Genomic DNA, 24,086 nt, shown 5'->3' on the forward strand with positions numbered 1-24,086 from the left:
CTACTGGTCCTAAGCTTCAGAAGTGAATTTAAAGCCCAGAGGTTCTATTCTCAGCAGTTGGGGGCCGGTCCACGAAACAACATGTACTCTGCAACCCGTTGATTCTATTTGTGGCATTCGTAGACTTGGAAATCCACAACCCTTTCCCCTCCCGATGGCCTAGGACATTGATAATTATAGCTGCCTTTTCCTTAATGCCACCGCCCGTAAAACTTACTGTCCAGCCAGGCATGCTGTTGGTGGCTTCCCCAACTGGACAATCTAAAATGCTCACCGGACTCGAGAACAAAGACTTGTTCAAGACCCCACTGTTAAGCCTACACACCTAACACACATGCGGCAACGAAGCCCATAAAGGTGCAGATCCACTCATTTGCGCCTACTCAACCCTGACTCGAAGTCGTGTCAGTATGGAGCCTTCCATGAAAGTCCAGGCTGTACCTAGGACTCCAGAAGCGCATTAGACCTAAAACAAAAATATAAAGAACTGGTGGTTGGAGGCTGAATTTCATAGGAATTGTACAGCGAGGTCTCAGGGGTGAAAAGGTCACGGCTCTGTGAATTGATAAACTTTACAGTCTGGTATTCTTTGTAGTCCTCTAGGGATCATTCTGTTTAGTCGCCTATAACTAGGATGATAACATTTTATAGAGAGAAAAAAAACCGGGACGGCTATAGAGACAAAAATAGCAGTACATGCTCACACTCCTGTGACCATATTCACTTCTCTTTTCAAATATATGTTTATATATATATGTGCATGCTGGTATATGCAGTCATTCACCATTGAACTGTTGGTGGGCCCCGAACTACTTTAGGGGATGGGCCAACACAAAATTTAAATGGACTCTAACAGCGCCAGAGGCATCTGAAGAAGGCACCGCCGAACCGCGTCATGCCAGGCTCTTAATAAATGGTTTCTCCGAGCCCCGCTGTATCCCCTTGTTTCTTTAACGGAAGAAGACAGCCTTGGAATATATAAATATAATTTCCAAATTACTTTTGATGACAAAGACACCCGGCACAACGGGTCGGGGCTTGATAGCGACATCACCGCCCAATAAATGCCAACGAAAGCTAACTAATAGCAGTACCTCTATTATTCCTTTGGTAAGACTGATGTTTTCTGCCAATTGGCTATTGCGAAGTTGAAAATCTTTTTTTCAGAGTGTTCAGACAATAAGATCCTGTATGAGAAAATATGATAGGCAACTTGTAGGTGGGAATGTTTAGCTAGTATGCAGCATATAATACAAATTGATAGTAGATTAAATGGGTTAAGTCAAACATTGTTTGTACCTTCAAACGATCTAAATCTTTAATGCAGGGATGCTGTGGAATGACTGATGTTTTTTAACCACACTCTCTGAAAAGATTATTTTCAACATCGCAATAGTCGTAATAGAGGTAAGACATTACAATATCGGTTATTTTCAACCTGCATATCAATACTGTTATAATACTGCAATTAATTAGCTTTAAAGTATACTGACTATTATAATAACAAACATTCCTTTTCATCATTCTTACTACAAGAGTGTACCACATCATTTTACCACGTTTTTTGGCGTACCCCTGGAGTTACAACCATTCCTTACAAGCCATCATATTCACACAAGTTTTGTGCTGTGACTAATTAGGGATTAATGGGTAAATTACGCCTCTAAATAAATACAACAGAAGTTTCAAAACAAGGGTCCAAGGGATATAGAGTTTAAAGACCCACACCTGGTTTTATCCCCAGCTCCAACTCAATGTATAACATAAGAAACACAGGGGGTCTTTTAGCTTAATATCAAAGCTACACTATCAGTCCTGAGTCGACTAGATCTCAACGTGTGTGAATCACGAAGATAGTGGAAAACTGAACAAATGAATCAAAAGGAGTGAACTCAGAGTGCAAAGAAGATCGGTACATTATGGAGTACTCGCAAGTGGCTGACCAGTCCAAAATCGATGATGTAGGGTTTCCATCAAAAAGACTTAATGATCAGTCATATCAACTGGCCAAACCCTGGTGTGTGAAAGGCTAGTCCCCTGATCATAGGGACTGAACCGCACAGTGTCGATATCTTAGGATTTGGTCCACCAACATTACTGAAATATCCGTAATGACTGATCTTTGATGGTTTAGAACAAGGTGCAACAAAACTGAAAATGTGACTTAAAATAGGATGGAATGCCCTCCTTTGTACAACTTTATTCTATGGACGTGACATGCCTCCTAATTAAAAACAGAACAGTGCAAAGGGGCAGTAACAAATATCTGCCTGTAAATGGGCCAACATGTTTCTGCCTAATGGTTATCTAATCCCACGGCATTCATCCTGGTTCTAAACCATCAAAGATCAGTCATTACGGATATTTCAGTAATGTTGGTGGACCAAATCCTAAGATATCGACACTGTGCGGTTCAGTCCCTATGATCAGGGGACTAGCCTTTCACACACCAGGGTTTGGCCAGATGATATGACTGATCATTAAGTCTTTTTGATGGAAACCCTACATCATCGATTTTGGACTGGTCAGCCACTTGCGAGTACTCCATAATGTACCGATCTTCTTTGCACTTTGAGTTCACTCCTTTTGATTCATTTGTTCAGTTTTCCACTATCTTCGTGATTCACACACGTTGAGATCTAGTCGACTCAGGACTGAGTGTAGCTTTGATATTAAGCTAATAGACCCCCTGTGTTTCTTATGTTCTACAAATTACGCCTCTTCCCATTGAAAATCACTAGGACCTCCTCCTAATAGATGGTCTATATACATATATCTTGTGTTTTTCTTTCATTGCCCCTATAGGTATTCCCTCTAACTAGCACTACTATCAGTTTCAACCGAAACTCCGCGGCTAGATGATATATTATATCTATTAAGGTAATTGATTAGATCATGAAGAACCTTCTTGAATTTACTTGATTCTCTGTCATTATATAACTGCTGACGCTCCTAGCTCTACCTTACGATGAAGGTATTATCTTGTATATACACTGTCTTTCTGTTCTAATGGTTTATTTTGGTTTTCTTATCTTTTCACAATTTCACCGTGATTGATTTTCTAACGAATCTTTATTAGTTAAAAAATGGGAACTGGTTCCAATCTCTCCTGTAATTTTTTGTATTCGACTTTTTCAAAAAACCTTACTATAATGCATAATCTTTATTTCCTGTGACTTTTTAAAGACTCCCCTCATTTTAAACAAATGTTTCTGACTTATAGCAGAAAACTTTAGTAGGACTCTCAATATGCGCGTAGAGACACAAATTACGTTAGCCATGAACCCATTGTTTGGTTGTCTAAAACAATATATGCATTGAATTATTTGTCCTACTTTGACTTTATTATGCAAATCCATGTCTATAATCACAACATCATGTTTGACATGCATCAATATGCTGTAGCATTAGGCCATGTATGAATGGATAAGTATGGGTGAATAGTATTAGCAACCATTATATATTCATTTTGCACTTAATACATAGGCCATTACCAAACTTGCATATTCATCAAAATTGTCATTAATATTATATTTATTGTCTTATTTTTACTTAAAAAGATCAAATATTGCTTACCAATACATGGTTTACAAAACTAATAAAAATTATATGTTCGAGGCATATGGGCTGCAGATGGTACATTTATGAATAGATCGCCATCTGGTGTTGGGCTCGGATGATTGCACTGTTTTTTTTCTCTTGGAGAAGTTTTTGTCCTCACAAGACTGACTCCTCCTTTGGTTGCTAGTGCGCATGGGCATCGGCTCCATCCTTAGATTGTTTTTTTCCGCCATCGGGTTCGGATGAGGATCGAAGCGCTCCAGATCGACTTCGGGGAAAAAAGCTATGACAGCAAACATCCCTATGCCCTTGAAGGTCCTCTCCCTCAACGTCAAGGGGCTCAACTCTCCCAACAAGCGAAGGCAGATATGGCGCTACCTCCTGCATCACTCCCCAGACATTGTACTCCTCCAGGAGACCCACCTCCTCAGAAGGGACATCAAACGCATGGCGCACCCTAGATACCCCACACAGTTCTGGGCATCCTCTGACACCAAGACAGCGGGGGTGGCAATCCTCTGTAGGGCTGGCATTAGGCGGGGACCCGTGAAACCCTTCAAAAGCACTGACGGGCGCTTCCTCCGAACCACGGTACAGATAGGCTGTGCACAGTTCACTCTGGGATGTGTGTATGCACCCAACCAGTCGCAGGACAAATACCTCCAGGCACTATTGCGGGAACATTTCCCAACGGGAGACGCCAATACAATCCTGGGCGGTGACTTCAACCTTGTCTGGGACCCCGAGCTGGACCGCGCGGGCGCCCCCCTTACCGGCGCGGGAGCGATGTCTTCTACCCTCAGGACGCAGCTTACAGACCTGGGTCTTGTGGACGTGTGGCGCTATCACAACCCGGGGTCCCGAGACTACTCCTTCTACTCACATTCCCACCGGACGTACTCCCGTATTGACTATCTGTTTACCTCCCTTGAACTGGCCCGAGACTCCTTAGCTGCCGCTATATCCGACATTTCCCTGTCGGATCACGCCCACGTGGAGCTGTTATTGCAGGACCCTCAAGCTCGTGCCCCTCGCGACCGTAGGTGGGTGCTCCCGCCGAGAGTCCTTCGGGACCCTGATGACGTCGCCAGCATCCGTGACGCCATAGACTCGTATTTCACCGTTAATGACACCCCTGACCTGCCCTTTCACACGGTGTGGGATGCCTTCAAGGCCACCATTCGGGGCCACATCACCTCCTTGGCGGCGGCGCGGAGGAAGGAGGTGTTCAAGTTGGAGACTGACCTGGCCAGTGAGATCAAGCTAGCAGAGGCCCGAGATCGGGACGCTCCCACTCGGACGACAAAGAGAGCCCTTGCCAACCTCAGGGGGCAACTCCGCGCCCTGCGCACTAACAAGGCAGAATTCTCCCGGCTGGCGCTCAAGCAACGGTACTATGAGGGAGGGGACAAGGTAGGTCGCCTACTAGCAGGCAGACTGCGGGCGCGCGCCGCTAGGGCCCACATCGCTAATGTCAAGCGGCAGGATGGCACCCGTGTCACTTCTGAGAGGGCCAAACAGGCTGCATTTGTTGATTACTACTCCTCTCTTTACGCTGAGGAGCCCACCTCTGCGGAGGCACGGGAGGACGTACTCGCGAACTTTGAGGGATCCCCGTTGTCCCCGGCATGTGCAGCTGCGTTGGAGGAACCCCTGCGGGAAGAGGAGGTGACAGAGGCTGTCGGGGACCTCCCCGTGGGGAAAACCCCGGGGCCGGATGGCCTGCCGCTGGCCTTCTATCGCCTGTTCCTAACTCAGCTCCGCCCGCATCTGCTGCGCCTCTACAGCTCCTTTTCTGACGCCATTGGCCCGTCCCCTGATATGGGCATGGCGGAAATAGCCCTGATCCCCAAACCTGGGAAGGACCCTGACCTGTGTGCTTCCTACCGCCCCATCGCCCTCCTTAACACCGATCTTAAGATATACACCAAGATCCTGGCCAAACGGCTGGATCCGCACATGCCGGGTCTGGTGAACCCGGACCAAGTGGGTTTTATACGAGACCGCCAGGGGGCCGACAATGTTCGCAGGTTGGCGCACTTAGTGGGAAAGGTACACCATTGGAAGATCCCGGCCTGCCTCCTCTCGCTGGACGCGGAAAAGGCCTTCGACCGGGTCGACTGGACCTTCCTGAGGGCGGTCCTTGAGAAACTAGGTCTTGGCCCCACCATGATCTCCAGGTGCATGGCCCCATACATTGGGCCACAGGCTAGAATCCGGGTCAACGGCCAACTGACGCCGCCGCTCTCGATCCACAGGGGCACGAGGCAGGGATGCCCGCTCTCGCCGCTCCTGTTCGCCCTGGCGGTCGAGCCGCTCGCGGAACTGATCAGGCGTGCTCCTGACATCCATGGCATCCCCCACGGGGGGCGTGCTAACAAGGTAGCGCTGTTCGCAGACGACCTGATCCTTACTCTCACGAACCCTCGAGTCTCCCTCCCGGCGGTGCACGACGCCCTCACACTGTTCGAGCGGGCGTCCGGCCTTAAAATTAACCACACCAAATCTTGGGCGCTTAACCTCACCATCCCTGAGGAGGAGGTCTCCTTCCTGAAAGGGGTCACGCCCTACCGTTGGGCGGATGATCACATCAAATACCTGGGTCTAGACCTCACCCCTCACCTCGACTCGTGGTCCTCGAGGAACTGGGCTATTTGCCGAAAGGAAGTACTGGCGGACCTGCGGAAATGGAAGCCCCTGATGGTTTCCTGGCTGGGGCGGCTCAATGCGGTCAAGATGTCGGTCCTTCCCCGCATTCTGTATGTCTTCCAGTGCCTCCCCACCCCGATACTGGTTCACTGCATTAAGCACCTCCAACGCGACCTCACGTCTTTCATATGGGGAGGCAAACGGCCCCGGTTCTCACAGAAAGTCCTCATGGAGCCGAGAGACAGGGGCGGCCTCGCCTGCCCGAATCTCCTCCACTACTATTGGGCGGCGCATCTCCGGTTCGTGATAGAATGGGGTGCACGCGAAAGCGACAAACACTGGTTCCACATGGACCGAGTGGTTACGGGGCGCACCATATGGGATCTGCCCTGGCTACCACGGGTGGCGCGCTCCAGAAGTGCGTACATGGCGGTCCCCACGAGGACGGTTCTTGAGGTATGGGACAAAGTGGCGGTGTCCAAAGGTCTGACCACGTTCCCCCAACCCGCACTTCCCCCTGCTGCCCAGACCCGGGCGTTCGAGAGCTGGACTCAAGGTGACTGCAGGGTTGCAGGAGATCTTTTTCTTGGTGGATCGCCTAAGTCGTGGCTGGACTGCAGGGACGAATTCAACCTCCCCTTAACTGCCAGCTTACAGTACGCGCAGCTGCGCCACTGGACCTCGGGAGAAGTCGTGTACCAGGCTGCCTCCAGGGAGCACACTCCATTTGAGAAGTTGGCGCGTTCCCTGGGGGGACTGAAACGACTCATCTCCCAAATTTACAATATCTTGCAGCATCCCACCGCTCCGCCTGCACATCCCTACCAGAGACAGTGGCAGACGGCAACTGGCACGGACATCACACCGTCTCAATGGTCTAGGCTCTGGAACGACATCCCCAAATCCTATCGCAGCATCCCGCAGAGGGAAAACGCTTACAAGGTGTTAACGCAATGGTACTACACGCCCCTGCGACTCAGCAAAATGTTCCCTGCCTCCTCACCGCTGTGCTGGAGGTGTGGCGTTGCGACCGGCGACTTCATACACATCTGGTGGTCGTGCCCTGCCCTGGCTGTCTTTTGGAAGGAGGTCCTCAGTCACATTAAGGAGGTGTTGGGTTTTCCCCTCCCCGAGGAGGTTTGCACACTACTGCTGGGCATACGACCCCCCACACTTAAAGCACTCACGCGCAGCGACTGGATCCTCACCCTCCACATGCTAGGCGCTGCCAAACAACTCATCGCTCTGTACTGGAAGCGGGCTGAGCCACCGCCGATAGCTTCCTGGTTCGTGCGCCTCTGGCAGGTCCTGACCATGGAGCTGCTCACGGCACGGATACAATCAAGGGGGGTGCGATTCAAGGCAGTGTGGGAACCTCTCGTGCGTCACCTGTGCTCCATCAGCTATGCCCGCCGCATGCCTCCCAGACTCCGCGCTCTGCAATTGTTTGAGGACGCCCTCATCCCTGCCGACCCAAGCAGGTTAGGCTCTTAGTCGCTCCCCACAGCGCTGACTTGCGGCTTCGGCCTCTTTTAGGCGACCGCAGGTACACCTCCTTGGCCCCTCTTCACCCCACCCCTGCTCTCCCTTTTCCGACTTTTGCTTTCTTCTTGCCTTGCCACTCTGGCTTCCGCCCCCCTTTGGGGCAGTTTGGTCCCTGTTGGGCCTTTGAAAATGTGACACCACTGCTCTCCTTCTCATACGCGCCTCCCCCGTACTATGGCACATTGCCAGCACACGGCTACCTCTTGCTTTCTGCCCCCTTAATCCACGCGGCCGGCCCCCCCCGGGGGTTGTAGGCAGGGCGCTGTGTTAAAGACTCCACCTCCCCTGGTTACCTACTCCTCGTACTGATTTTTCTCTGCGCGGCCGGCCCCGATGAGGGGTTGTAGGCTTATCGCTGTGTTCACAATAAAAACAGATTTGAACAAAAAAAAAAGCATGCTATAGAGAAGGTTCCACAACATCAACAAGGAACAGGGGTATACTTGCTATACTTACTAATTCCCAAAAAAGATGGGTCTCTAAGACCAATACTAGACCTCAGACCTCTCAATGCATACATAAATTCTGAACATTTCCACATGGTCACGCTCCAACAAGTACTTCCTTTAATGAAGATTCAGGACTTTCTTTCTACACTGGATCTAAAAGACGCTTACTTTCACATCCCAATTCACAAAGCCCACAGAAAATATCTCGGGTTTGTTGTGGAAGGACAACATTATCAGTTCAAAGTCCTTCCGTTTGGGGTAACAACAGCACCAAGGGTGTTCACAAAATGCCTAGCAGTAGTTGCAGCACACCTAAGAAGACAACAGATACATGTCTTCCCTTACTTGGACGATTGGCTAATAAAAGCCAAATCACAAGAAGAATGTCTTCAAAACACACAAAAGACCATTCAGTTGCTGCACCAGCTAGGGTTTACGGTGAACTACACAAAATCCCACCTGCAACCAAACAAAATTCAACAATATCTAGGGGCTACTATAGACACAGAAAGAGCCAAAGTATACCCCAATCCAATCAGTATACAAACAATGCTCATGTTGATCCAAAGATTTCAACCGCAACTCTCACTAACTGTTCATGCAGTTATTAGGGATGATGTCCTCTTGCATACTGGTAATACAATATGCCAGACTACAAATGCGTCCGCTGCAGGAATGTCTAGCAACACAGTGGAATCAGGCTCAAGGTCAGATTACAGATCTGGTGTTGGTAGAAGACTGCACACATCTCTCTCTGAAGTGGTGGAACACAACAAACATTTCCAAGGGGCGGTCGTTCCTAGAACCGATTCCACAAGTGATACTAACAGTGGATGCATCGCTCGCCGGATGGGGAGCGCATATGGACAAATATACAGTGCAGGGAAGTTGGAGTGTACAGCAAAAAATGCTGCACATCAATTATCTAGAACTACTAGCAGTGTTTCTAGCATTAAAAGCTTTTCAAATGCACATTCTCAAGAAAGCAGTCCTGGTCATAACAGACAGCATGACAGCGATGTATTATATTCAAAAACATGGGGGGGGGACACTCTCTCCAGCTATCCAGATTAGCGCAGGACATTTGGAGATGGGCCATTCCTCAAAAGATCTATCTGTTAGCCGAACACCTACCAGGAGTTCAAAATCAGATAGCAGACATCTTAAGCAGAGAGTCAGAACAAATACACGAATGGGAACTGCACAACCAAATACTGTAGCCATTCTTCCAAAGATGGGGACAACCAGAGATAGATCTATTTGCCACTCATCAGAACGCAAAATTTATTTTATTTATTTATTTATTTAGGTTTCTTATAGAGCGCTAACAATCATCCCAAAGGGATATCACGGCGCTAAGTTTGCTAGAGAACGGGTGCAGTGAGCAACGTTGCTTGATTTAGTCGAAGTGGGGGAAAAGGAGAGTTTTTAGTTTTTTCCTAAATGCCAAATGGCATTCTGTGAGTCGGAGGGCCACAGGCAGTTCGTTCCACTTCTTTGCTGCGGCGTGGGAAAAGGCTCGTTCGCCCATCCTGGCTCTTTTAACCCGGGGGACGCTAGCTAGCGCCGAAAGTTGAGAGCGGAGGTTTCTAGTGGGAGTGTAGAAGTGAATCCTATTTCTCAGAATGAGCGGTCCTGTCTGGTGCAGTGCTCTGTGAGTGATGCATAGCATTTTGAAAGTTGCTCTCTGTTTTATTGGCAGCCAGTGCAGATCACGCAGACAGTTTGAGGCCGAGTCGTATTTCCCTTTCATACAGATGGCCTTGGCTGCTGCGTTCTGCACCAGTTGGAGTTTGGTGAATAGGTACTCCGCCATGCCAACGAACAGGGAATTCCCATAGTCCAGCCTACTCATCAAGAGAGACTGAACTAAGATTCTTCGGCACTCTATTGGAACCCATGGAAAGACTCTTTTGAGCATTTTCAGGGTTGCAAAGCCTTTGCCGCATATAGTGGCTACATGCGTTTTCATGGAGAGGGAGGTGTCAATCGTTATTCCAAGGTTCTTCGCTGTCGATGTTGGGGCAGGAGGGACACCCAGGGCAGCCGGCCACCAGGTGTCGTTCCACAGTTCAGTATGTCCTCCGAACAGCAGTATCTCTGATTTGTCTGCATTAAGCTTGAGATAGTGCTTGTGCATCCAGTCAGCCAAATCAGAGAGACAGTTTATAAGCCTCTCCTTGGGGTTATCCTCCTCGTCTAAAATTACAGTAAGCTGGGTGTCATCAGCATATGAGCAGATTTCAACACCCCACCTTCTGCCAACTTCAGCAAGGGAAGACACGAAAACATTAAACATGGTAGGGCTTAGCGAGGCCCCTTGCGGGACCCCGTATTTGATAGTCCGGCGCGGGGATGAGAAGTTGCCCAAGTGCACTGATTGTGATCTTTCCGATAGGAAAGACCGCAGCCATCCCAGTGCTCTGTCCCTGATGCCTCTGGATGCCAAGGTTTCCAGGAGCAGATTGTGGGGGACAGTGTCGAATGCTGCCGAGAGGTCTAACAGGATTAGGGCAACTGTTTTCCCCTTGTCCACATGCATTCTGATGTTATCAAGCACAGCAAGGAGAAAATGCCAAATATATAAAATGCCAAAACTCCGCATCCAGGTACCCACACCACCTGTCGCAGGGCAATGCGTTATGGATAAATTGGTCCAACAAATTTGCATACGCTTTTCCCCCTCTCCCACTAATTCCATTAGTGGTTCGAAAACTGCAACAACATTCAATGACAATGATACTAGTAGCACCCACGTGGGCACGACAGCCGTGGTTCACCACACTACTGCAACTCTCACAGGTGCCACATCAAAAGTTAGAAATATTACCCATGCACCTTACACAGAACCATGGAGAAATAATGCACCCAGATCCCAAACAATTGAACCTAGCGATCTGGCTCTTGAGGTCATAGAATTTGGATACTTTAATTTACCTCCAAACTGTATGGAAATCATTAAGCAAGCAAGACGTCCTACCACCAGAGCATGCTATGCAGCAAAGTAGAAGAGGTTTGCTAGATACTGTAACAGTAATAACATCAACCCTCTGGACGCATCCACTAAAGAGATTATTTGCTATTTACTACACTTACAGCAATGTAACCTTGCTTACACATCTATTAGAGTGCATCTTGCAGCTATAGCAGCGTACCTACAAAACAGGCAACATCTTTCCCTGTTTAAAGTGCCAGCAATAAAGGCTTTCATGGAAGGCCTCAAAAGAGTCATTCCACCAAGGCTACCGCCTTCCCCGGTCTGGAATCTCAACATAGTACTCACCAGACTAATGGGACCGCCTTTCGAACCTATGCATAGGTGTGAAATACAATTCCTTACATGGAAGGTAGCCTTTCTTATAGCCATTACTTCACTCAGAAGAGTACGTGAAATACAGGCATTTACAATACAAGAACCATTTTACAGTTACACCAAAATAAAGTGGTTCTTAGAACAAACCCAAAATTCTTGCCTAAAGTAATTTCAGCATTCCACATCAATCAACCAGTGGAACTACCAGTCTTCTTTCCAAAACCACAGACGGTAGCAGAAAGGGCCCTACATACATTAGATGTAAGAAGGGCAATATTGTACTACATAGAAAGAACACAAACTTTCAGAAAAACCAAACAACTATTTGTAGCGTTTTCTCCAACACATAAGGGCAATCCTATCTCTAAAGCAGGCGTTGCCAGGTGGATTGTAAAATGTATACAAATATGTTACATAAAAGCAAAGAGGACATTAACTGTTCCTCCTAGAGCTCACTCTACACGTAAACTAGGGGCATCTATGGCATTCTTAGGAAACATTCCTCTAGATGACATATGCAAAGCAGCAACCTGGGTTACACCGTATACCTTCACAAAACACTACTGTGTAGATGTGCAGGCGACACAACAGGCTAGAGTGGGCCAAGCTGTACTAAAAACGTTATTTCAAACTGTTGCAACAGACCACCGCTAGGGAGGTAACTGCTGTATAGTCTATTCATAAATGTACCATCTGCAGCCCATATGCCTCGAACGGAATATGCTACTTACCAGTATGCATCTGTTCTTGACATAGAGGGTTGCAGAGTGGTACATGCCCTCCCAGCCTCTCCGGAAACCTGTGTCTGTTCCAACACTATCTTATTTAGATACACTTACATGGGCATTTCTATCTGTATTCTATCATACTACTCCATCTAACCCTACTATGGCAAAACAATCTAAGGATGGAGCCGATGCCCATGCGCACTAGCAACCAAAGAAGGAGTCATCAGTCTTGTGACGACAAAAACTTCTCCAAGAGAAAAACAAGTGCAATCATCCGAGCCCAACACCAGATGGCGATCTATTCATAAATGTACCACTCTGCAGCCCTCTACGCCAAGAATAGATGCATACTGGTAAGTAGCATATTCCTTTTGATACCTTCTCTTTTCTGGTCACATATTGTCTTTGGTTATCATAGGTCCGCATTTTACTCATTTCATAAATGGTTTATTCACACATAGTATCTCGACCCTGAGTTAGGAAATGTGTTCAGGGGTACCCCTATTTTCACACACAATTCTGTGGTGTTTACCATCCCACAACAGAGTCCTCATGTCACCCCTCAGGAGCGGTCCGATGTGTTCTGCAGGGCTTAGAGCAGTTTTGGTAAAGAAATCATCTTAAACATGGCTGCTCTCTCCATCGGGGCAAGGGTCAGTCCACGCCACCGCTCCATTTCTTCTTGGCAGGCTCGCATCACCGCCCTGAGGTTTTGCTCAAAGCCAATCTCCCTCTCTATTGTCATGAATATACCAAAGTATTTAAATTCAAGGGCAGTATGCGACAGGGCGGTGAGGACACCTCTATCCTGTTTTGCTGAATATAAAGCACAGATTTGTCCCAGTTGATGTGGTAACTGGAGTATCTCCCATAGTCCTCAAACAGTTGGAAAGTCAAAGAGAGGCACAAGGATGGTTCTGTAATGTGAAGAAATTCATCGCCCGTGTAAAGTGCGATCTTCTTTTCCACTGCAGTCTCGCCAGTGATCCTGAAGCCATGGATCCCAGGAAGGTCGCAGACTGCACAGGCAAGTGATTCTATGGTGAGGATGAACAGGAGAGGGGACTAGGTGCAACCCTGTCTCATGCCTCTACCGATTGAGAATTTGGAGGACAGCACTCCGTTTACCCTGAGTGTGGGCCTGATAAAATAATTTGCTATTTCCTATAGTGGGGACAGACCCAAACTTAACCAATGTGTGTTCAAAAAAGTGCCAGTGCACTGCATCAAATCTCTTTCCAGCGTTGAGTGCTAGAAAGATGTGGAGTTCTGAACGATCTCTTGAATCGTTCAGCCAATTATGTGTGTGTCTGAGATTGTATCATGTTGCCCTACCAGGCATGAAGCTTGACAGTTCCCTATGGATCAGGGGCTTGATGACTTGGAGTCTGGTGACCAATATAGTAGGCTAGATTTTCACCTCCGTGTTGAGCAATGAAATAGGGCAGTATTAATCTCAACGCTTTTTGGGCTTGCCGTCCTTCTTGACCACTATGACTGCCTGTCTAAGGTCTTGTTGGAGAAGAAGGCCCTGTTTGTCGGCTTCCAAGTGCATGCTTGAGATGGGGTCCTAACAGCCCTATGTAGCGTTTTTAGAATTCTGCGGAACCCCTTTGGGTCCCAGGGTTTTGTTAGACTTTAGCTTTGCTGTTGCAGCTTGAATTTCTGCTAATGTGATTTTGGCATCAAGCGCTGCGCAAGCCTTTGCATCTAGAACAGGAGTGGTTACAGACAGCTACCACTATAATTGCACTTGTTTATGTAATGAATATTAAGCAGTGCATACAATTTTAACTTACATAATACTTGTGATTTCTTTTCCCCCCCGCTCTTTTACTTTTTGATGTTTCGCTGGACAACCCCTTGATTTATTATGAACAAGCTGCTCTTCCTTGGCACAGTACTCCATCCCACGAGTCCATTATATCACTGAAGGGGCCGACCCTGATCTCCAATACCAGGCAATTTATCATTTTAGGTAGGATAAATCCCAGGCTGACAAAAATCTATCCTAATGTCTGGACACCCAGTCATTCATTATTCCCACCAGCACCCTTTTGTGCTCTGGCACAGCCATCTGCCAACAAGCAGGGTCAATATTTTGCATATACTGCAACATACTGTAGTATTGTACATTCCCATATCATGTGGAAAATTGTTCTCAATTTCTTCTTGCATCTCAAGCAGTGTGGGTTTAGGCCTTTGTTTATTTTACTTAATCGTGTAGAACTGTGTAATATCTCTAGCTTTGCTATGTGTTGTAGCCAGTTCCCAGCCAATAATGATGTATCCTGGGTCCGCACGCTATGCCATTGTATCCATCTCTGACCCGATGCCAGCACAACAGTGACCTGCGGGATTGATGTGTTTATTTGAACCATGAATTAACTTAAGTGGGCAGTATTGTTCAAGGGCTTGGAGGTCCATGCCTATTACGGAGCTGTCCGATCTGCAAATAACCTTTTGTTGCTCAGTACAATGTAGCCAGCTCGATAGTATTACATGATAGCAGCACCTGATTCCTTACTTAACAGGTTTGAGATTGAAAGGATGTTTGCCATGGGCATATGTTTCCAATGTGAAATAAAGTCATGCGCTCCAAGCCTAGTTTTCCCACTTAGCAACATTTTGTGATCATAGACACACATCATAAATCTCCATGTGACTCAGTAAATGTAATCTACCAACACTGATGCTATTACTTATGCAGGGTCTAAATATTCCTGCTATACACTGCATTTAAAAGCGGTTATTGGCATACCCCACATGACTCTTGTGATTCGTAGGTACTTTACACGAATGCGTTTTGACTTAGAAAAGTATGATGCATCTGAGGATGAACCTAAATTTTATAAATAAAATAGCGATGTGCACTTCGTATAAAAGTAGAAAAAAACTGAGCCTGTTTATTCCACTAGATTGTCTAGTTTTTACTTTCATATTTAGAAAAGAGATTATCAGACTCTGGTTTCCTTTCTTCTTTCAGAGTATAAAGGATCTGGTGACATGAAACAAAGTAATACAGTACCTCAGCTATCCCAAGCCAGCTCCTTGAACTCAAAGGATCGCCTGTCAAAAACTCAAACGGAAATAGTAGACGCAGGTGATGGTCTTATACCTATACCATAATTTGTTGTACTGTTTTTATTTTGATGTATTGCAACAGTGTTCAGTGCAGCATATCTATTCAAAGGGTGTCTAATGTAACAGTTTTAACTTCTTCTACCAATAATCTAGCAATACAAATCTAATGGATGCTCAAATTCTGTATTACAGAATCTGCCTTTAGTAGCATGATCTAATCTGCTATTTTAGGGCAGAATAGCATGCCGTTTGCATGTTCTTAAAACAAAAAAAAGCAACCAGTGTGGACCCAATAAGTGCTAATCTGGCATGTGGGTTATAGACAGGGGGTTAGTGTTTTGGAACACAGGTATAAGAAAAATGATATACCATAGCATCTTTAATTAGAAATGCCAAACAGTTGAAAAAATAGTCCCCCATTTGCAGCATGAGGCCATTTTACTATTCTGGGTATGTTATGATTGATAATGTCTTGCACCTACAGAAGAGGCGTGGGGGCCTTAAAGTGTGAAAAATAAACAAGCAAACATCCACTGCAACACTCAATGCTGTAAAAAAAACAACTATTTTAGTGAGGATTGCTCAGATGAATAAATGTTTAACTGTAGTGGTACACCATTCATGTAAATGAACACATTCATGAATTAATAATACTGAAATCAGAATTGAACATCCATGCTGTGCAATACATTTTCCACAGTCTTCACTGTTTTCATGTTTTCGTTAAGGGTCTCAATTCAGTCTCTTTGGTGCACCAAAATTTCCGAGCTCTTAAGTTTCTCATATAAAGGCATGAGTATATTTTCTGTTACAGGTTCTTAATGGTACTTTGGTATATGTAGTCTGGTGGACCTGTCCCTTTTTTTAGGGTTATCCCCAAACTTTTTGTCTTCTTCCTCCTATTTTTCTGATCCTCTTTTTGTTGGCTTTAGGACTCTGGGCACTATACCACTTCTAATGAGTACTTAAGTGCATGTGTTCTCCTCCCTAAAGCATGGTATGATTGGTTTACACTGTTTGGCATATTTAATGTACTTTAAAGTTCCTTGTAAAACGATTTACCATATATTCCCAGGACATGTAAATTAAATGCTACTAGTGGGCCTGCAGCGCTGATTGCGCCACCCACAGAAGTAGCCTATCAAACCTGTCTCAGGCCTGCCACTGCAGGGCCTGCTTGCACAGTTTACTGCCACATTAACTTGGCATTTAAAACTAGAAGCCAAGCCTTAAACTCCCCTTTTACTACATATAGGTCACCCCTAAAGTAAGCCCTATGTAGCCCTATTGGCAGGGTGCTGTGAATGTAAAAGATAAGACATGCGCTCTTATTGTGTGGCATGTCCTGGTAGTGACAAACAGCCTACTTGATTTCTCACTACTGTGATGCCTACTCCTCTCATAGGCTTGCATTGGGAATTCCCTTACATGTGTTTAAGTGGTATTCCTGATTTAAAAGGGGTAGCATTGGCATGTTTGGAATTGTGCTGATTTACCCCCTCCTGATGCCTGGAGCCAGGGCTGGGGTTGAAAGGGGGTGTTGTGTATTTCTAACGTTTCTTTTGAAGTCACCCATAGTTAAAAGACATTTTTTAGTAGAAGTACAAGGGCTTTGGTCAAGGCATTTTAGACACTGCGTGGGACTTATAATCAGATTCTGCTGGCTCTACATATTGCACCAGAGGATTGCTGTGCTGCCAGGAGCAGCCGCCATTTGAACTACTTAATGTGTTGTACTAACCTGCTTGGTTGCTCAAGGGACTCCCACTCCGCTAAATGACTCTGAGCTGGCCTGCCTACTGTCCCCTGAGTGCTCCCCCATGTTCTCCAGGGGCTGGTTGGCTGCTTCCCTCCCACCCCTGTTTGTTTGGAGCCTGGGGTTTGTGAGGATCCAGAGAGATTCCCTCCATTTGTTTGGAAAGGGCGCAATGAGCACTTCATCTCTTATCTACTACAGGGTGGTGAGCGTTTCATCTCTTATCTTGGTGGCTCCTCTGCTATGGCGGAGGAAAGTGGCCCCACTGCTTTCTTGCAGTGTGAGAAGCAAAAACATAAAATGGTAATCACTTTTAGTTATTACCATTTTATGGATTTTTGTGCCGGCGGGAAAGTGGGCGGTGCTGCTCTGCTTACGGAGCAGGAGAGGAGTGGTTTGCCCATTCCTGAGTGCGCAATGACTGTTTGGTTAGCCCTCTCGAACTGTCCAAACCAGTCATATGCACTCCCCTGTTCTCCATGCAGGCTGCATTGCAGTCTGCATGGAGAACATGCCCACCCCTCCAGCCACTGGCTGAACGCCGTGTCACAGCGCTCAGACCAATCACAATGCTTCATTGGAGCGTTGTGATTGGTTTAGGCGTGGGAGTCTGGCTGCCTGCTTCCTGTTCCGACCAGGAGTCGGACAAAGGCGAGCAAAAGATACAGGACATCATCTTACTAATTCGCCTCAGAAGCACAAACCTGAGTCACAGGACCTACATTATACGATTCCTTTAAAGAGGAAGAATGTCTGTACTAATCCCTCTCCTCCACCACCACACACCTCCTTTCCCCTACACATTCAACACCTTGTCTGGCATTAGAACATTGACTTATAACTCCAGCTAACTCTCCACCACAACAGCCTGTTGACGATTATGATGGAGATACTCATTTACCTGTAGATACCTGGAAAGATTACAATACTGATTCACCTAATGACAATGACACAGAACTTTACCCTGCAAAGCCTTCCCCTCCTGACGACAATATAGGGTATTTAGAATTACTTGCTAGAGCTGCAGAATATTGCGGGGTAAAACTACATAAAGAATCCCTAGAAGAGGATTTCTTGTTCTAAACTCTGTAGTACGCATAGAGCCAGTCAGACTCTCCCTCTGCTCAAAGGCAATGAAATATTTAAGGACCCTGTGTGTGCTCGCATTCTCACTGTCCGAAGAGACAAAAAATATTAGCCTGCTCTGTCAGATCCAGTCTCTAATGCCTGTAAATGGGCCAATCACCCCCCCCCCCCACCTCCCCCCCCCCCCCAAGTCAAAATTATTAGACGCTTCTGGTAAGCGAGTAGCCGCCCAGGTTTCGAATTATTGGTGTATAGCCAACAACCAGACCCTGTTACCCAGTATGATAGAGCGCTCTTGGACAAAATGTCGCCCAGATGAGCACAAAGCTCAGGATTGAGTACAAGAAGGAAAGCTCATCTCCAATTCCTCTCTATTAGATTTGCTTTAGATGCTACTGACACCGCAGCTAAAGTGATTAACGCTAGTGTGTTACTTAGGAGGCACGTCTGGTTATAAAGATTTCCGGGTTTAAACCTGAAGTCCAACAATCCATTTTAAATACTCCATTTGATGAAAGCATCTCTTCAGGCCTGAAGTAGATCAGGCATTGGAGAAAATGAAAATAAGATACTGAGGTAGTTAAATCGATGGGAGCCCTACAGTCTCCTTCAAATCATGGCTCCTTTTGTCTTTCCTTCTACCTTGGGGGCGAGGGTCCAAGACCACATCCCCAGACAATACTGTTGCCTCATACAAAGGCAACAAACAATCTTCGTCCTCAAGAGGCTTCTCTAGAGGAGGATACAGAGGTAACAATGGCAAAGGTAGGGGCAGGGGTTCCACACCACGTAATTCCCCTTCCTTTAACAAGCAGTGAGTTGCCTACCCTTGCCCCCGATCATTTAACACCTGTCTGGGTAAGTCTTCTACAATTCCTACCCATTTGGCAATCCATAACTACAGAAAAATGGGTGTTGGGAATTATCCAACATGGGTATTGCCTGGAGCTTACCACCAATCCTCCAAACATTCCACCTCGTTCTCACAAAATGTCACCAGAACATTTACACCTGCTCAAACAGGAAGCCCAGTCTCTTGCTAAAAGGAGCCATAGAGCCTGTACTGTCACCATATCAAGGGTTGGGCATGTACTCCCTGTATTTTCTGATTCCCAAAAAGGACAGCTCCTTGAGACCTATTCTGTGCCTCAGAGAACTAAACCTCAGAACATTTCCACATTGTGACACTTCAACAAGTGCTCCCCTTTCTACAGCAGAGCAACTTTCTCTACTCTAGACTTGACGGACGCATTCCAATTCATCCCGCTCATCGCAAATATCTCAGATTTGTGATAGGTGGTCAACATTACCAATTCAAAGTACTACCGTTTGGAGTCACCACTGCTCCCATTGGTTTTATCAAATGCCTGTAGTAGTCGCAGCTCATCAGAGACAAGTCTCCATATAAATCACCTAGAGCCACTACCAGTGTTTCTAGCGGTCAAAGCCTTTCAAATTCACCTTATAGGCAAAGCTGTCTTAGTCCGCACGGACAACATGACCGCTATGTACTATATGCAAGAATGGGGTGGGGGGAGGAGACACGCTCTCCAACTGTCACGCCTAGCACAAGCCATTTGGAAATATGGGATGTACACTGCAAGATGTTTCTCCTGGCAGAGCATCTTCCAGGAGTAAACAATCAGATTGCAGACCTCAGCAGACAGAGGCAGCAAATCCACGAGTGGGAACTTCATCCCCAAGTTTTAACCCCTACTTTCAGGAATGGGGATTTCCTCACATAGACCTGTTCGCCACAGCACAAACCACAAAATGTCCAAGCTTCGCCTCCAGGCAATGCCCTATGGATTAACTGGGCAGGAATATTCGCGTACTCATTTCCGCCTCTCCCACTCATTCCGCTGGTAGTTCGGAAGCTCAAGCAAACATCCCTCACAATGATTCTTAAAGCTCCCACATGGGCACGTCAGCCCTGGTTCACCACCCTTCTGGAGCTGTCAGTAATTCCACACCAAAATCTGCATCTCACCTCCGGTCTCCTCACTCAAAGCCATGGGGAAATCAGGCATCCAAATCGCAAAGAACTTAACCTGGCGATCTGGCTTCTGAAGTCATAGAGTTTAGTTATTTATATTTACCGGAGGAATTCAAAAATTGCTGCGCCGTTCCTAGAGGAGGGTGGGGAAAAGGAATATATATGAGTCATGTGATGCGAGGGATGTTTCTGGGGTAAAGAAGAATTACCCTTGGGCATCCATTTTGTTGGATATAGTGCCCTCACACACCTTTGCAGGTGTCATGCTTCATCATTTGGGCCTGCTCCTCGTTGGGTCGGCGGTGCAATACCAAACACCTCCAATAGGGGCTCTTTAGCGGAGATCTGTTTCCAACTGCCGTATAGATGAAGTGCGGGTGTGGGGCCAGAAAGGGTTGTAGACGTGTCTGTGTGGTTAAAATAAAGCTAGGGGTACCAAGGAAAAATTTATTCTGGCGGTCCCCTGCTCTAATTAAGATAGGTTCTAGAGGGTAAGTACTGGAATATTATGCTTCCAGAGACCACCTAGAGTGTGCTATTGTTCGGTCAACATGTTTCTCGTTATTGTCCATTAACAGGCGATTCTTCAGGACCAAGGAACTATTAAGCAAGTATCTATTGAGTTCACTGTCTACATAGAATCAATAACCCATATGTATATCTATTGTGTATATGCAGTATTGTAATCCAAAAATTGGATAAAATGTATGGAAGAAAAGGAGTAAGGGGGAAAACCGTATCCATATATTACCCTTCTTCCACATGGAATGCCTGTGTGAAGCTGCAATTACCTAAAAAGTGTAATGTTCAGGTTACAACAGTATCCAGCGGGTAAAGCTTCAGGTTAGATCTTCCACCGCAAGGTTGGGAGTTCCTGGGCTGCGCCTTCAGCACCTACCCCTCGCCAGACTGTATGAATATCCGAAAAGAGGCTACAAAGCCTACTACTAGGGATAGTTATGCAGCAAATTGACACTGTTTGTTATCAATTGTAACAATATCAATCCGCTTGATTCCTCTGTGCAGAACATAATCTGTTACATTTACAGCAATCTGGACTAGCCTGTACATCCATTCGCTTAAATCTGGCAGCAATAGCTGCATACTTACAAAACAGTCTACACTTTTCTCTATTCAGAGTACCCGTGATTAAAGCCTTTATGGAAGGATTAAAAAGGGTGATACCACCAAGAGTCCCACCTGCACCAGTATGGAACTTATACATAGTCCTTACAAGGATAATGGGTTCACCATTTGAACCAATGCACAGGTGTCAATTACAATTCCTCTCATGGAAGGTTGCTTTTCTCATCGCAATCACTTCACTAAGGAGAGTTGGTGAACTCCAGGCATTATTTATACAAGAGCCCTTCTTTCAGCTGCATGAAGACAGAGTGGTTCTTCGAACCAATCCTAAATTTCTTCCTAAAGTAGTTTCTGCTTTTCATATCAATCTGTCAGTTGAGTTACTGGTGTTCTTTCCGCAACCTGATTCTGTAGCAGAACGAGTTCTACACACACTTAATGTTAGAAGAGCTCTACTATATTATGTAGAAAGAACAAAAGAATTCTGCAAAACAAAGCAGCTTTTTCGCCACCACACAAAGGCAATTACATATCTAGATCTGGCATTGCAAGATGGATCCAGACATGTTATGTGAAAGCAAAAAGAACTTTGTTAATACACCCTAGAGCGCATTCCACTCGCAAGATAGGGGCTACTATGGCATTCTTAGGGAATATTCCCCTAGCTGACAACTGTAAGGCAGCAACAAGGTCTGCACCGCACAAATTTGCCAAGCACTATTGTGTAGATGTGTTACCGAGGCAACAAGCTAATGTAGGCCAGGCAGTACTTAAAACTATTTCAAACAACAACTACAGGTTAGCCACCGCTTTGGGAGTATACGGCTGTATAGTCTACGCAAATCATGTGATCTACAGCTCACATGCCTCGAATGGATAATGTTACTTAACTAGTAAGCATCTGTTCTTGGCATGTAGAGTTATAGATTCATATGCTCCCACCTGCCTCCCCAGGTACCTGTAGTTGCAGTGTTCACGTTGCATACATACACTGACATTTTTATTCTACACTTACTAACTCCATTCTCACCCATTGCGGAAAAACAATCTAACAATGGAGTTGATGCCCATGCGCGCTGTCACAGAAAGGAGGAGTAACCTTACCTCTTGACTGGAAAGACTTCTTCAAGGAAAAACAACTAGCAAACATCCGGACCCAAAACATGTGAATCTACAGCTCTACATGCCAAGAACAGATGCTTACTGTATAAGTAACCTTATCCTGTATGATTTTGATTTTTCGAAATTGTTTAAACTAGCTACTAGGACCTTGGTTAAGTCCCTCTGCAAAACTGTTTAGAATTTTATAAGAAGTAAAGCAGTTAGGCCTTTAACAGTACTTAGCATTTCCTGTGCGTTCCTAAAAATGTGCCAACTACTTTAAACACGATGTCTGATGCAGGGCCCTCAGAGGAGCTCAACCTGGCACCGTATCAGCACCTTTGGCTGACCCATCTTAAGGAGCTGTGCAAAGCATGGAAACTTGCCATGGGACCTAGACCCAGTAAAGCCCATCTGCAGCAGTTGCTGGCAGAAAATGACATGGCCTTGGAAAGTAAAGGTTCCTCCACGGGGGAAAGATGAGGAAGAACAAGAGGTGGATGAGGTTGACACTGACTCCATCACTACCCCCTCAGACAGCAACTCCACTGGGAGCAATCCTAGTAGTGTCCCAGAAGAGGTAGACACTGAAGATGCAGATCTTCAGAAACTAGCCAGGAGGATAGCATTTGAGGCTAAACACCTGGCTATAGTAAAGGAAAGAATTGAGATAGCCCTGGGATCTATCTCTGGTGGCAGCAAAATTATAAATAGGGATGAAGCTTTTGACCCTAAAATCCCCAAAGGGAGACCCCAAAACAGGGGTGTGGAATTCCTATAGCCTCGACACCCAGGACATATTGTTTGGGGTCCAGGACAACAGGTTTTTATGTTTATTTTGTCCTTGGGACAAGTAGGTCAAACCCCCTGCAGCACAAGTAGGCCAAACCCCCTGCAGCACAAACCCTTTGGATGCCAGTTTACAGTAACACTGTGAATCAGGGAAGGGAATGACGAATCTCCAATTCTTATGCAGAGAGAATCTTGATTTCATTAGACATACGGAGGCTAACTGTTGTACAGTGCTTAGCTCTCTCCTCGGGTTGGCACTCTAGATTGCTGTGGGGGTTCCTGGTTCTGGAGCTCTCCTGTGCCTTGTTGGCAGTTGGAGCTCTGGCCAGATGAGGGATGGTCCTACTTGCTCTGTGCTGCATTAAAGCTATTCTTCATAAGTACTTACTCGTTGGATCCCATTTGTACTTACAACATTCAGAGGAATAAAATCTGCTAGAAAGTTCCATGGCTTTAATGTCTGAGCCCTTGTAAAAGAAATCCGACACAAAAGAGACGCCAGTTTCATGGAGATCCTTTTAAGAGAGAGTAAATTGTTGACAGGCCAGGAAAGGAAGAGATTAAAGATAAGGTTAACATCCCAAAGGGATTTGTAACGCGCCTTGGGAGGTCTTCTCAATCTAATACCCTTCATAACTCTCTTAATTAAGGGGTTGCTACCAATAGCAAGATTATTAATCCAGGCATGGTCGGACGAAATTACAGATCTGTAGCAATTGATGGTTCTATAAAAGAGGACCTGACTCAAAAAGAAAGGCATGGTAGTAGGCTACTTGTTGTAGAGTGGCATGTATGGGATCCAGATCCCTTTCCAAGCACCAGCAAGACCACTTTCTCCAGACACCTGTGTACCTTTTCCTTGTTCCAGGTGCCCACGAGTCTTCCAAAAGGCTCTTAGCCTCTCCTGAAAGTTCAGAATACCTCCCTGAACTCCTGAGAT

At 46.0% G+C, this 24,086-nt stretch overlaps 1 protein-coding gene across 3 annotated transcripts in view; it reads left to right on the forward strand.

Annotated features, from left to right (window-relative positions):
* Window positions 1–24,086, forward strand: part of PTPN12 (protein tyrosine phosphatase non-receptor type 12) — a 592,849-nt gene that overhangs the window by 565,508 nt on the left and 3,255 nt on the right. For all 3 annotated transcript variants that reach the window (XM_086967364.1, XM_086967365.1, XM_086967366.1), the window contains one exon: window positions 15,232–15,348. In XM_086967364.1, coding sequence (XP_086823490.1) covers window positions 15,232–15,348 — 117 coding nt within the window. The remainder of the gene's footprint in view (window positions 1–15,231; window positions 15,349–24,086) is intronic.

This window comes from Lissotriton vulgaris, chromosome 1_1, assembly GCF_964263255.1.
Source record: "Lissotriton vulgaris chromosome 1_1, aLisVul1.2, whole genome shotgun sequence".
Classification (NCBI taxonomy): Eukaryota; Metazoa; Chordata; class Amphibia; order Caudata; family Salamandridae; genus Lissotriton; species Lissotriton vulgaris.